At 40.8% G+C, this 12698-nt stretch overlaps 1 protein-coding gene and 1 long non-coding RNA gene across 2 annotated transcripts in view; both read right to left on the bottom strand.

Moving 5' to 3' along the window:
- Positions 1 to 6954, bottom strand: part of plcl1 (phospholipase C like 1) — a 100826-nt gene extending 93872 nt beyond the window's left edge. Inside the window, exon 1 of the mRNA XM_088083722.1 lies at positions 5992 to 6954. Coding sequence (XP_087939848.1) covers positions 5992 to 6171 — 180 coding nt within the window. The 5' untranslated portion in view covers positions 6172 to 6954. The remainder of the gene's footprint in view (positions 1 to 5991) is intronic.
- A 2905-nt stretch (positions 6955 to 9859) lies between these two features.
- Positions 9860 to 12698, bottom strand: part of LOC148188594 (uncharacterized) — a 36263-nt gene continuing 33424 nt past the window's right edge. Inside the window, exon 7 of the long non-coding RNA XR_015777726.1 lies at positions 9860 to 10415. This is a non-coding gene — a long non-coding RNA (uncharacterized LOC148188594). The remainder of the gene's footprint in view (positions 10416 to 12698) is intronic.

The raw sequence follows: 12698 nt of genomic DNA, 5'->3' as shown, positions 1-12698 counted from the left end.
CTGTGTGTCCGACCGTGTGTGTGTGTGTGTGTGTGTGTGTGTGTGTGCGTGCTCTCATTCGACCGTTAATCCCGCACCGCTCTCCCCTCCCAGGCCTGACTGGCGTGTCTGCCGCCGCGCTCCGCGTGTGTGTGCCTTCTGGCCCGTTACACTGTAATGCTGTAAGCTAATCGTTGGGGGGGAAATTAATAAAGCAGCCTGAGCTCTGATGTGTTTAACTTGATTGAGATTAACGTCCCTTTAACCCGCTCTTTAAAACGTGATGAAGCGGCGGTGCGGCTCATCTGGGCGACTGGAATAACAATGCATGAGTGAAAACGAGGAGGAAACACAGATTTTTAATTTAGTTTGGGGTAAATTGCTATTACATTAAAATGGGGAAAAGCCTCAGTCTTTCTGCTGTACTCTATTAACAGATACTCAGGTTTCAGCCAGTTTCACAACTTCATTTGTCTCAGCTGCAGAGAAAACGACAGCGCTGACGTCATGACGGGTCTTCTCTTTCTGTTCGGCTTCTCTGGACTCGAGCTCGACATCCTTTAGGAGAACCAGCAGGCTTTTCTCTAAAGCCGGCCGAGCACATACAATTATTTTCTTATTAAACCGGAGAAGAAGGAAGAGTTATTTCTGGCATCCAGGGTCAGGGGTGACTGGCCGTTGGAGCTTTTTCAAGGGTTGGATGGACGCGAGACTCAGGATGAATCATCAGCACAAAGACTGAACAACCGAGACAAAATCTGGTTCTTTGATATAAAGTCAGAGATAAAACATTGTTGAACGTTAACTTAATTCACTAACGTTAACTAATATTTAGAGCAAGTGTCATATAACCGGTTCAATGTGACCTTTGCAGCATCTCACCTCTGTCTCTTTTGCTTTGTGATTTTTTTCAGATAGTCCTAAGAGTTTTAAAATAGTTTATTTAGCTTCTTTTATAGTTGAATTTTCTCAGCACACATTCAAAATCACCAACTATGGCTGCAACTCATCTGCAGATTCTATTTCTTTCATTAATCGATTATTATTTCATTCTAATTCTAAAAAAAATAAAAATACCGTCACATGATTGTCTGCCTCCACGCACCAGTCAAGTTACACATCCACGTCTGTAAAAACATAAACGCTTCACACACATAAGACCTCTACAATCAGCACATTTTCAAGATGAGTGTCACCAATTCAGTACCAAATGACCAAATGATGACAAAAAGTGTTTTTGCAGAACGTTAGGCCGTCATAGAGAAGTTGACTTTTGAACCTTTTGGATTTTATTCTCTTAGACATGGCTGTAGAATTTTGTCCAAATAAGCGAATAAATTCTTGAGTTGAGGCCGAAAACATGTTTCGTAAGATCACGGCACCTCGTTCATTTCATTCTTGAGTCCAAATAGACGTTTGTGCTAAATTTGATGTAATTCCCACAAGGTGCTCTCGAGATATTGCGTTTATGAAAATGAGGCGGCTTATGTATGGACTTATTTACGTACTGGGCAGTATCACAGTATTACAGTATACCATGATATTTAGAAATCCCAACGGTGTGATTTTAAATACTGTCAAATATACGGACCCTCATCTTTATATTAACTTCATACTGGAGAGGCTGTTTTGGGGATGTTTTGCAGCAGTGCACATCACGCCCGCTGCACCGCATGTGCGAGCAGAGTGTGTTTACATTAGTAGTGTTTGTTGCTGCAGAGCTGCCATCTTTTACAACTACTGTATTTCCACAATTACATGTGCATTCTTCACTTATTTACACACACACCACTCGATTATGAAGCTGTGCAGATCCAGCATCATCAACACGGTCCTGCAAAACCGTTTCACACACACCGGCTCTCTGGCTGAGGATGTAATCTCTGCATCCATGCAACAGTTTCAGAGCGCGCAGACAGAACAAGGACTTAATTGCTTGCATGTGTGTGTATATGTGTGTGTGTTTTGATGGGGTGAGCTGAACAAACAGGGGTGTGTGTGTGTGTGTGTGTGTGTGTGTGTGTGTGTGCAGACACTAACACGGTATGTGTGGGCGTCTCAGACACATGTGAGCGTGTGTTGTCGTAGTAACGTGAGCTGTGCAGGAGATTACCTCTCCCTCATTTCAAATGGTAACCTCAAAAAAACTCCACCTAGATGAAGACGTAATCTGCTGGTTTCGACTCAAGCGATGAGTGTGGGGCGTGCATATATGTGCGTGCGTGTCTGCTCGGTGCGTGCTAGCGTGCATGTGTGTGTGCGTGCATGCGTGCGGTACAATGAAGTTCTGATTCTGGATCTCTGTGTCATTTATCTTTTGCTAAATATTAGGCGATGTATTTGATTATCTCATGTTTTGTGATCTGTAACAACTTTGTTTACATTTTCAAATAAAGTTGTTGAGGTCTAATTGATGAATTTGATTTAAAGCTAGAAACAACGTAGAAAAACGTATTGGACCAATTCAATTATTAGTAGTAATGAACATAATAATGTGTGTTCACAATTATGGTAATTAAATACTCAATTACCATAATTCTGAAAACAAGTTTTTAAGTAAGTAACTCATCCAAGTTAATGTGTTCAAACTAAGTTTCCCACATTATCTAAAAGAAATTCTTAAGGCTTATGTACTCAGTTACCATATTTATGAACACACTTTTTAAGTTAATTACTCACAAATAAATGTTGTTCCAACAAACTTTGTCATATTATTTATAGTATGTCATAATTACTATATTTATGAACAGACGTTTAAAGTAAATCACTCAACAAATATTTTCACATTATTTAAAAGGAATTTTCAGTGTTAATAGACTGAAACAACTAATTTGTTATCAAAAAACGGTTGCAGATTAGTCGATTAATTGTTGTATTATACTGCAAGTTGTCAGTGGTTGCCAGTTAATAATAATCTGACATATTTGGGCGGACTCTGAGGGGTATTGATACCCATCCCCGGCTGTCACAGCGGAGCGCGCCTGTCACTGACATCACTCCTCTCGTCTGTCCGTCCTTTCATCCACTTCCTCCCAGCAGTCAAAGCTCCCTCTGTTCAGCTGGATCTTCCAGATGGGTGTCGCTGCTCTGACTCACACTTCCCCCCCGACACAGTGCGGACGAGAGGCTGGCAGAAATCACCACCTCCCCCCCGTGACTCCGCCGCTGACATGAAATATGGAGCACGATATCGGCGTCACATGTGAGAAGGTCACAATCTATTTCCTCCTCCGGCCTGATTTCTGACACAGGTGACACAAAACCTGAGGAGGAGCGGATACGCCGGAAAATTAAAATATAATGATCCCCTAACATGATCCGCACTTCCACACTCGGCTCCTCCGAGAGGTTCGATGACCTGCAACCTGAGCACAGGTGAGGGTGGAAAAGCACGATGTCACCATGACGTCGCCCAGTCGGTCAGTAGGTGAGGGGTCTTTGCAGCAGTGGCGGAAAGTAATTAAGTAAATATACTTAAGTGCTGTACTACAGTAAATCTGCAGTTTATCACTATGATTTGCTAAATCACTGAAGTCTACCGGCTTATGTTTGGGACAGGATTTTAATAATTACAATAAAATTATTTAACCTTTTAATCTGAATAAATTGGCTTTATTTTACTATTATTTTGGGAAGAAAGTGATGAGCAACAAAAGAAGAAATGACCCAGAGGTTGGCGAGAAATATGTGAAAATTACAAGAAAATTACCTGTAAATTTGTAACAACAAAAAAAACACAAGGTAAAACAGAAAAATATATGAAGCAAAAAACAACTGAAAAAAATGCTTAAATTATTCTTTTTTAAAAGTAAAACAACTTTAAATATATAATTATGAATATATTTCACTAAACATTTTCCCCTAGCTTTTTTAAAAATAGTCTTCTACATCTACTTATCTCTTTTTTTGCGTCTTTCCTGTTTAACACCGTCTTCTTCGGTGCTCACGGTTTCAGTAAAATAAACTTAACGATTGATGAGATCTTACCAATCTAATGATGTGTGTAGCATGTCCATACTGACAAAAGTTTAAACATATGCACATATTTGTATGCGTGATCTAAGCAGCCAGATAACGATATCTCCAGCAGGTCGCCAACAACACGGTTTTATGCATCCAAAGAACTTCGATGAAAATGAACTGCACAGAAACCAGACAAAATAAAAAGGGACTGGGCTTATATTTGAAGTTTTACTTTGATACTTTTTTCATCTACTTTGCTGCATGTCAGAGAGAAAATTGTACTTTTTACTCCACTACATTCATTTGCATTCATTTGACAGCTATAGTTTCTTTTCTGACCTAAAACACGAGAAAGGCTAAAAAAAAAAAAAAAACAGTGATTCAGGCATTTTTTCGTCTTTAAAAATGTGTGTATCCAATATCCATTATTTCACAAATTATGGCAAAAATCAGAGAAATGTCTGTTGTTCTTCTTTCCTGCCCCATTAATCCTCTCATGACTTCTCTGATCTTTCTGGTGACCCTTTGAAGGGGCCAAGCCCTTAAATTGGGAACCACTGGGCTTAAATATCACAGTCAAGTAATTAAACCTTCTTCTACCTTGAACAGCTACAAATGCTGCTTCCACATTAATGCATCAGTATTTAATGCACAATATGTTATTTTCTGTTGCTAGAAAGATATTTAGATGGATTTTCTATTAGTCATTTTGGAAAAATCACACAGCAATCACCAAACACAACAGACAGCCTGAATAACAACACCAAAAAATACAAACATGCACAACTGGTCACCTCCTCCATATACTACACCTAATCACCACAGACCAATGAAGTGCTCTACATATCATAAAGTACTGCATCCTCACACGCAGAGGCTCAACTATTTGCCGGGGGTCTCTACATCAAAACAAAAGCAAAAGCGGAGAAATGTCGTCACTGCAGTGTTTCTCCCAGTTAGAATTCCTTCAGTGTTTATTCAGGAGGTTTTTACAGGGAGCCGAATCATACGCAGAAGTTTCTTCCTCTCTGAAACAAACCAATCACGTGATTTAAACCGATCAAAACATCAAATAAAGCAGTTTCGGGTTAAAATTCAGAGTTTCTCCAATGAACATGGTATGAGCTCGATTGGCTCAAGTTTGCCTGAAATCTCAGGATCCAGTGGTTTTTTGGGGGGTTTTTTTGTTTGTTTTTGAAGAGGCTCCCAGTAAAAACCTCCTGAACAATGAAGAAATTCTAACCGGGAGAAGTTTCAACTGGCTGCAATCTGCAATCCTCCACTAGCCGCCACTAAATTCCCCCAAATCTCACACTGTTCCTTTAATCAAAAGGTTTTTGCACATGTTTTGCTCATCTACTTTTACTTAAGAGAAAGAAATCGAGTCATTCTTCCAGCCAAAAGCAATTAAAGATAAGATGAAGTTCATCCACAGTTTAAGGTGCATTTGTCTTTCATAATCCCACAGAATCATTGTTCCTGTTAGAGACTTTCTTGCCATCATATTTAATCCTTGTAAAATATGTTAAATCTCATTCTTATGAAGGGAAAACTAATCCTTAAGGAGCTTTTGATTGCATGTTTCAGTGAATCCACACGGCAGCATGCAGCAGCTCAGAGTCAACACAGGAGTCAGAAGTTGTCTCTCTGCTGTCCTTATCATCTGAGAATGTGGTATGGCTACTTTGAAATGCAGTCGGAGGACAAAGATTGAGGAATTTGAAAATTACGCACGTGTGACGCGCGTAAAAAAAACACAAAAGGACGCGAAATGAGGGATTATTGGCGGACGTGTGGCACAACATGCTGCTGTCACACGCGCGTCAAACCCCGGCGTGGCCTTGAAGGAGAAATTAAAGACCTGTTACACGACAGTACGAACTGAAGCGCTGATTATGTCACTCATTTTCGGAGATTTTTTACTGTGTTTTCGCGTAAAGTACGCCATTGTGTGGCCCATTTTGGGCCAAATTGCCCCAATAAACGCTCTGTATTTCCAGTTAAATGGGGCAAAAACAACATAGGGCAGAAGCATGCCGGTTTCTTTACCTTGATGATGCTGCTCCGGCGAGGTGCCGCCTTCACCGAGTCCAGGAGGATGGTGTCGGTGTCCTGGCCGCCACCGGGGAGGATGACACCGCTCCGCCGGCCGCGGGACGCTCTCGGCGGAATGCACTCCGGCGCTCCGTCGCTGCAAAGCCCGTCTCCATATCCATCGCGCTCAGACATATCGATGAGAAAAGAGATGGAGGGAGCGCTCGATTTTAGAAAAAGAAAAAAATTAATCAAGTCGTCGGATCTGACCCGAATAAAGTTTGACTCGGCTGCGCGTGGATGCCATTTACAGGAGAACTGGTTTTCCGAAAAGCATCAGTCGCTCGGCAAGCTGCTCCGGAGCGAACTAATCACCCCCAGTTTGGTTAATTATGAGCAGATTGTCATAGTCACTGAGCGCCGCGCTGACTTGAGGCTGTTCGCTGGTCACAGTCCATTCCTGCTCCGCTCACTGACTCACCGCTGAAATCAGAGCATCGCACGCAGGTACTGTGCGTGCACTTGGATGAAAACTGGACTGGTGCGCTCCCCGGATGCGCGCAACAAGTCTTCACCGTGCCCAGTCTTGCTGCTTGTCCTCGAGGCGGTGAAGGCACCCCCCTTTCTCTCTGAGCACCAACAAACGCGTTAAAGCTTCAGCGCGTGACGAGAAATGATGAAACGAGGTGCTGGTGGTTGGAGGGAGAGAAAAAATGTTTGACAACAATCCAGCTTTGGCTTGAAGGCGACGCGGAACCCTACTCCTGTTCTCCCCCAAAACACATCGATGTCAAAGTGCAGAAAAAGAGCGAACTTGCGCTTCGGTTTGCGGCGAGAAAAGAGAAGATTGGCTCACATGTCGGTGCAGAGCGCACTGCTCTGAGCAAACACAGATCCTCACACCGTCTCGGTTCTACTCAACAGCAACAACAGCCGACTTTTGACGAGAATAGGGAACACAATTGACAGTCGCACCGCCTCTAACCCGCCACCCCTCCCTTCATCTCTCCACCGAGCTCCTCCCACACGCCGCCCGAAATCAGGAGTGACGCGCCGGGCGGCCAATGCGCTGCGCCGCCGGGAGATTTGGAAACAGACGGAGGCGCTGATTGGCGGAGTGTCGAGTCCAGTGCCTCCCTGTCATTTTTAAAGACAATGGGGAAGGCACTGGGAGCACTGGGAGCATTTTCGTCTGTGTGACTTGCAAACAATAAAAAACTGCAGAAATCCTGATGAATTAAAATGAAAAGAAAGTGTCAGGAGAGGTCAGAGGCTCATATAAACGAACCCCACACACTCAACTTAAAAAAACAGCAAAAAAACAAAAATGAAGAAAAAATAAACAAAAAACAAACAAACCCCACCTCAGTTAACATTTAACATAAAAATACAACAATATATAAATGATAGCAAAGATCAGAAAAAGTGACCGGTCAGTAAATACTAATCCAACAAAGGCATGATGTGCATGGAACACACACACACACACACACACACACACACACACACATATATATGGCACCTTATGTATATACTATACATAAGGTGCCAGAGTGCATAAAAGAGCGTCAGAATAGAGCTTGTTAATTAAAAATGTGCCGGTGGAGGATCCTCACAGTCCCAGCTAAACTGCTAATGTCCTTACAATCCTGGAAACTTACTTAAGTCCAACAAATGTCCTAAAGTCCTAGAAACGTCCAAAAATCAGACAAATGTTCTAAAATCCTAGAATCATCTTAAAATCCCCAAAATGTCCACAAATCCGCTAAGTGTCTTAAAATCCCCGAAATGTCCTCAATCTTAGAAACGTCCCTAAATCCTAGAAACAAGTGAGGGTAAGTTGAGTATCCTTGCTTTAGTGTCAATAACCACTCAGAGTGAGAATTTTTTGGGCCTAAAAACGCCTGTTTTGCATAAGAACCGACCTTGACGTTATATAAGAAGTTTTCACAGCACCAGCGGCTCGTCTGGACGAGCATCACGACATGTCGACATGAGGGGAGCTCATCATTGTTACTGTGTAAAGAACATTTCTTATTTAAAAATCTAATCTTGAAAACATGACAGACCCAAATTCTTCTTCTTTGTTGGGAGGCGGTCTTGTGGATTGAGATGTGTACATTTGACCTCTGACCTCTCCTTATTGTCCAGTCGGAGCTGGTTCAGAGCGACAGGCAGACCGCTAAAGATTGGTCGGCCGTGGAGAGGTTTAATAAAAGTGTGATATATTATTCATCGCTGTGACAAAATTACATTTTTTCTCACTTGGGCCTCTTCCAGGGAGGTCAGAGGTCAGGGTCAGGGAGACGACGGGGATTTAGCGTCGTGCTCAAGGACACATCAGCAGCGCCGATACAGACACTTGATATATAATGATATAATTCTCAATCTGCCTCTACAGCTGCGAGGGAGTGGAGGGAAAGATTGTGAAGAAGGCATTGAAAAGCATCATACAAAACATATTAAAGTGTAAAACCTTGCAGGAAAAAAAAGATCTCTCATATGAAATAATAGATTTATATCCCACAGGGGATAAAGGCGAACACGTGTCCTAAAAAAAACACACATTATAAATCCAAAATGATCTATGAGCCTTTTTCATATAGTGGAAACACTTTGAAGGTAGATGTGACTTTAACTCTCTGAATCCCCTGAACTATGTTTTGAAGGTGTTGCCGACAGAGCAGATACGTGTGTGTGTGTGTGTGTGTGTGTGTGTGTGTGTGTGTGTGTGTGTGTGTGTGTGTGTGTGTGTGTGTGTGTGTGGACCTTGAGCCACACAGCTGTGGAATGTGGTCAGCTGGTGAGGCCTATTAGTGCATGAAGCTCACCACCAGTCGCACCTCTCTGTTAGTATTCGTGGAGCCAGAGTTCATTCGCCGAACGAGAGCATTTGCCGTGTTTATATTCTCTCACCATGACAGAAAATCCCAAAATAGAGGGTGGAGACTTTTCTGCCGCTTGTTGGTTCATGCACAGACTATACAGTGAATATTTTTATTTGTTTATATTTGTTATTTTACGTATCCCCCGATAAACCTGCTCACAGCTGCCTTCATTGTCATCATCAGAGGTGGAAAGTAACTAATACTTTTTAGGTACTCATAGTTGTAGATTTCAGGGGGGACTCAGGGGACACGACCCCTTTAATGTGTCCTCCCTTAAATAAAAACTTTAAAATAATAGACAACTTTTATTTTGACAAAATCAAAAGATGTTAATATCGTAAAATAGTGCAAAAAAAATTCACCAGAATGCAGGAAATTAAGCATTTGATGCTCAAAATCTTCTAGCAGAGGAGCCCCCAAACCCCCAATTTAAAATCCCCTAACTGTGTTTAAATTTTTAATATGGCTTTGTTGTTAGCTTAACGGAAAACTGGATCAAAACCAGTTTTCTTGTTTTGCGTTCTGACTCATTTCACATTTTTAAGAAATTAAGTTTTAATTTCTTTCAAAAACACAAGGATAAGGCAATGAGTATCTAAAAAAATGGACAAAAAATTGCAAGAAAACAGTAAAAAGTAACAATAAAAATTACCAAAAAGAAAACAAAGTAAGTGAAAAATAAAAACAGAAAAAATGCATTACATATATTTATACTTTTTTTCCTGTAACATATGTGTAATGTGTAATCATAATGATTATTAATATAGTTTGGGTACATTGTCTTTTTTTTAATTCCCCCTTTTTAAAATTTAATTATCAGATCATTTTTCTGTCACCTTTTTCTTGTAGTTGCTCATTCTGTTTTCCCATGTTTTTGAAAGAAATCAGCCCGATATCCTCAGGTTTCAAAGGGTTAAATAAAGGTTTGTCTGCTCTGGGCTCCGGTAGAAACCGGTCGTAGGACCCGCTCCACATATAAACAGCTCACGCTAAGGTCACGAAAACACAGTGATTTTTAATTTCAGATGATTACACACTAAATAAATAAAATCATATTCTATTTCTGAAATCCAGCACAAATAAAAGATTTTCATTCTTCTTCCACCGCCGCTGTCTGCAAACCAAATTTCCCTCAGGAGGACAACAAAGTTGCTTCTATCCGAAATGGAGACACATTCAGCTTCCTGTTTATTTCTTAAAGAATGTGAGTCATTGACATTTAAATGCCAGTTCCCTCGGCCTCGCTGCAGAATGACAAAAGGCTCAGAGGTGAGGAGATGGTTAAATTAAACTCAGACAAAATAAGAACGTTTTCTGATCCCGCGAGAGGAAAATCAGCAAACGGTAAAAGAGGAATGTGGCTCCGTCTTCAAGTGTCCCTCTGCTGCTGAAATTCGTGCCTTCATGCTACGCTGCCACCGAGGTGTGAGAAAGTCTTTTGGAGGTCCCGTGTGGTGTGTGTGAGCGTGCGTGCACGTGTGTGTGCACATGTGTAAAATGTGTGTGGTCAGTAGACAGGTGCGTGCTGTTCTCTGCTCGTCTCCTCAGGACCTTGAAAGAAAAAACAGCCAAAGCAGAGGACGTCTTTTGCAGAAACCCCGTCTAATATAAACATTGTCTTTGGATACATTTATAGTCTCTGTACGCCTTCGTGTACTTCTGTTTTTATTGGAGCACATTAAACATATTAGTTGTAGCTATTTCTTCTTTGTTGACTCTACCGTTACTCATGTAGACGGCTGCGTAAAACATTTAGCTGTAAAACAGGCCGCAGTGGGTGGCTAATCAGCTTTTTATCCCTTTGTTTCTGTACATTTACACCAGCTGAGCGACTGTTAAGCCATGCAGTCATTACAGTGTTCGAGGTATAAATCAGCACGAGTGATTATCAACAACGTCCATGTGCTGGTTCTTCAGAGTAAATTCTTGTGTCAGAAGGAATACTTCACCACATGCCCAAAATGTCAGCGGCCTCTGCTGGCCTTCACCTACAAACTGTCCTTCCAATTAGCAAGTATCGAGTCTGCATGTACCAAGACGAGACTCAAAATGACCACAAAGAGACTCAAAATGAACACATGACACAAAAATGATCACAAAGAGCCTAAAAAATAAACACAAAGGGCTGCAAAATGACCATGTAGACACTCAAAATGACCACAAAGAGACTCAAAAAATGGCTGAAAAAGATGCAAAATGGCCAAAAGAGACTCAACAAACACAAAGAGACTTAAAATGGCTACAAAGATGCTCGAGATGACCACAAAGAGATGCAAAAACTGTCCAAGAGAGATGCAAAATGGCCACAAAGAGACTCAAAATGAACACAAAGCGACTTAAAACAAAGACAAAGAGATGCAAATTGCAACAAGGACACTCAAAATTGCCACAAAGATGCTCAAAATGAGTATAAAGAAGATGCAAAATGAACACAAAGAAATGAAGGAAACTGCAGAATGAGAGGCAAAATGGTCACAAAGAGTCAAAATAACCACAAAGACACTCAAAACGCACACAAAGAGATGCAAAATTAACACCAAAAGACTCAAAGTTAACAGATAGAGATGCAGAATGGACACGCGGAGACTCAGAATGACAAAAAAAAAAGGACTCCAAAATGACCACACAAAAAAATACTCAAAATAAACACAAAGGGATTCAAAATGAACACAAGAGATGCAAAATGAATGCAAACAGATCCCAAATATCCAAAAGAAGACTCAAAACGAATACAAGGAGACTAAAACTGAAAACAAAGAGACTCAAAATGAACACAAAGAGATGCAAAATAGCTGCAAAAAGAGGCAAAACAACCACAAAGAGTCACAAATTGACCAAAAACACGGCCCTCAAAATGATCTCAAGCAGACACAAAACCAAAAGATGCACAAAATGATGATGATTTTCTGAACCGTTGCTTTAAAATCTCACCAAATGGGGCTGTGTGTGTGTGTGTGTGTGTGTGTGTGTGTGTGTGCCAGGTGTGTGGGGGAGTATCTGCATGTCAAAGTGATGCACCATGGGGAATATTTGCATGTAAAGACGAGCAGGTGTTGTGTACAGATCTTGCTCTGATCCCACAGTGTTTTGTGGATCTGTGTTCTGGGTCACAGTGACAGCAGAGTCTCACAGCTGCCCTCTGAAGCGCTCCCCGTTCAAACTGCTCTCCGAAAACCACACGGGATGAAGCACAGATCCTTCCATGTTTTGTCCGGGGGCTTATTACACTCAATAATTCCCTGTTTTCCGTTGATTTTAAGGTCACGGTGACACCACAGGGCTCACAGACAGGGTCATAGAGCTGCCGTGGTGACTACAGTCAATACAGACATGAAATATCACTAATCCACAGGTGCACTGATATCTTTAGAAAGAGGTTCAAAGGAGATTGAAAAATTAAAAATCTCAACTCTTTAATATAGTAATATTAATCTGGGAATTTCTTTGCAGGACAAAAAGATTAAACTCCTTAGAAATAATTGCAATAATTGCAAATTAAAATCACAAATGTAGATTTTTTTTAAAGTTATTTCCTGTTCTTGCAGCTTTTTTTTTTTTTAAATTAATGGCCCACCCCTTTAAAATCAGGAAAAGAGTACAAAAATGTACTTGAACACTATAAAACTTGAATTGGCTTGATTTCTTTAAAAAAATAAAATTAAATAAAAAAAAGTTACAAGAAAATTATCTAAAAATGTCTTAAAACAAAAGCCAAAAACAAAATAAATGAAAAGAAAAAAAAGAAAAAGAAAAAGTTTGAAAAAAAAAACAATGCTAACAAGACTTGAAAAAAAGGTGCTTAAAATGTAATCATTCGGTAGCATCATTTTAAAT

This window comes from Plectropomus leopardus, chromosome 10 (assembly GCF_026936395.1).
Source record: "Plectropomus leopardus strain MGB_pleo_1.0 chromosome 10, ASM2693639v1, whole genome shotgun sequence".
NCBI classification, from domain to species: domain Eukaryota; kingdom Metazoa; phylum Chordata; class Actinopteri; order Perciformes; family Serranidae; genus Plectropomus; species Plectropomus leopardus.
The sequence above is the reverse complement of the archived record's forward strand: the minus strand, read 5'-3'. Positions and strand labels throughout refer to the sequence as shown.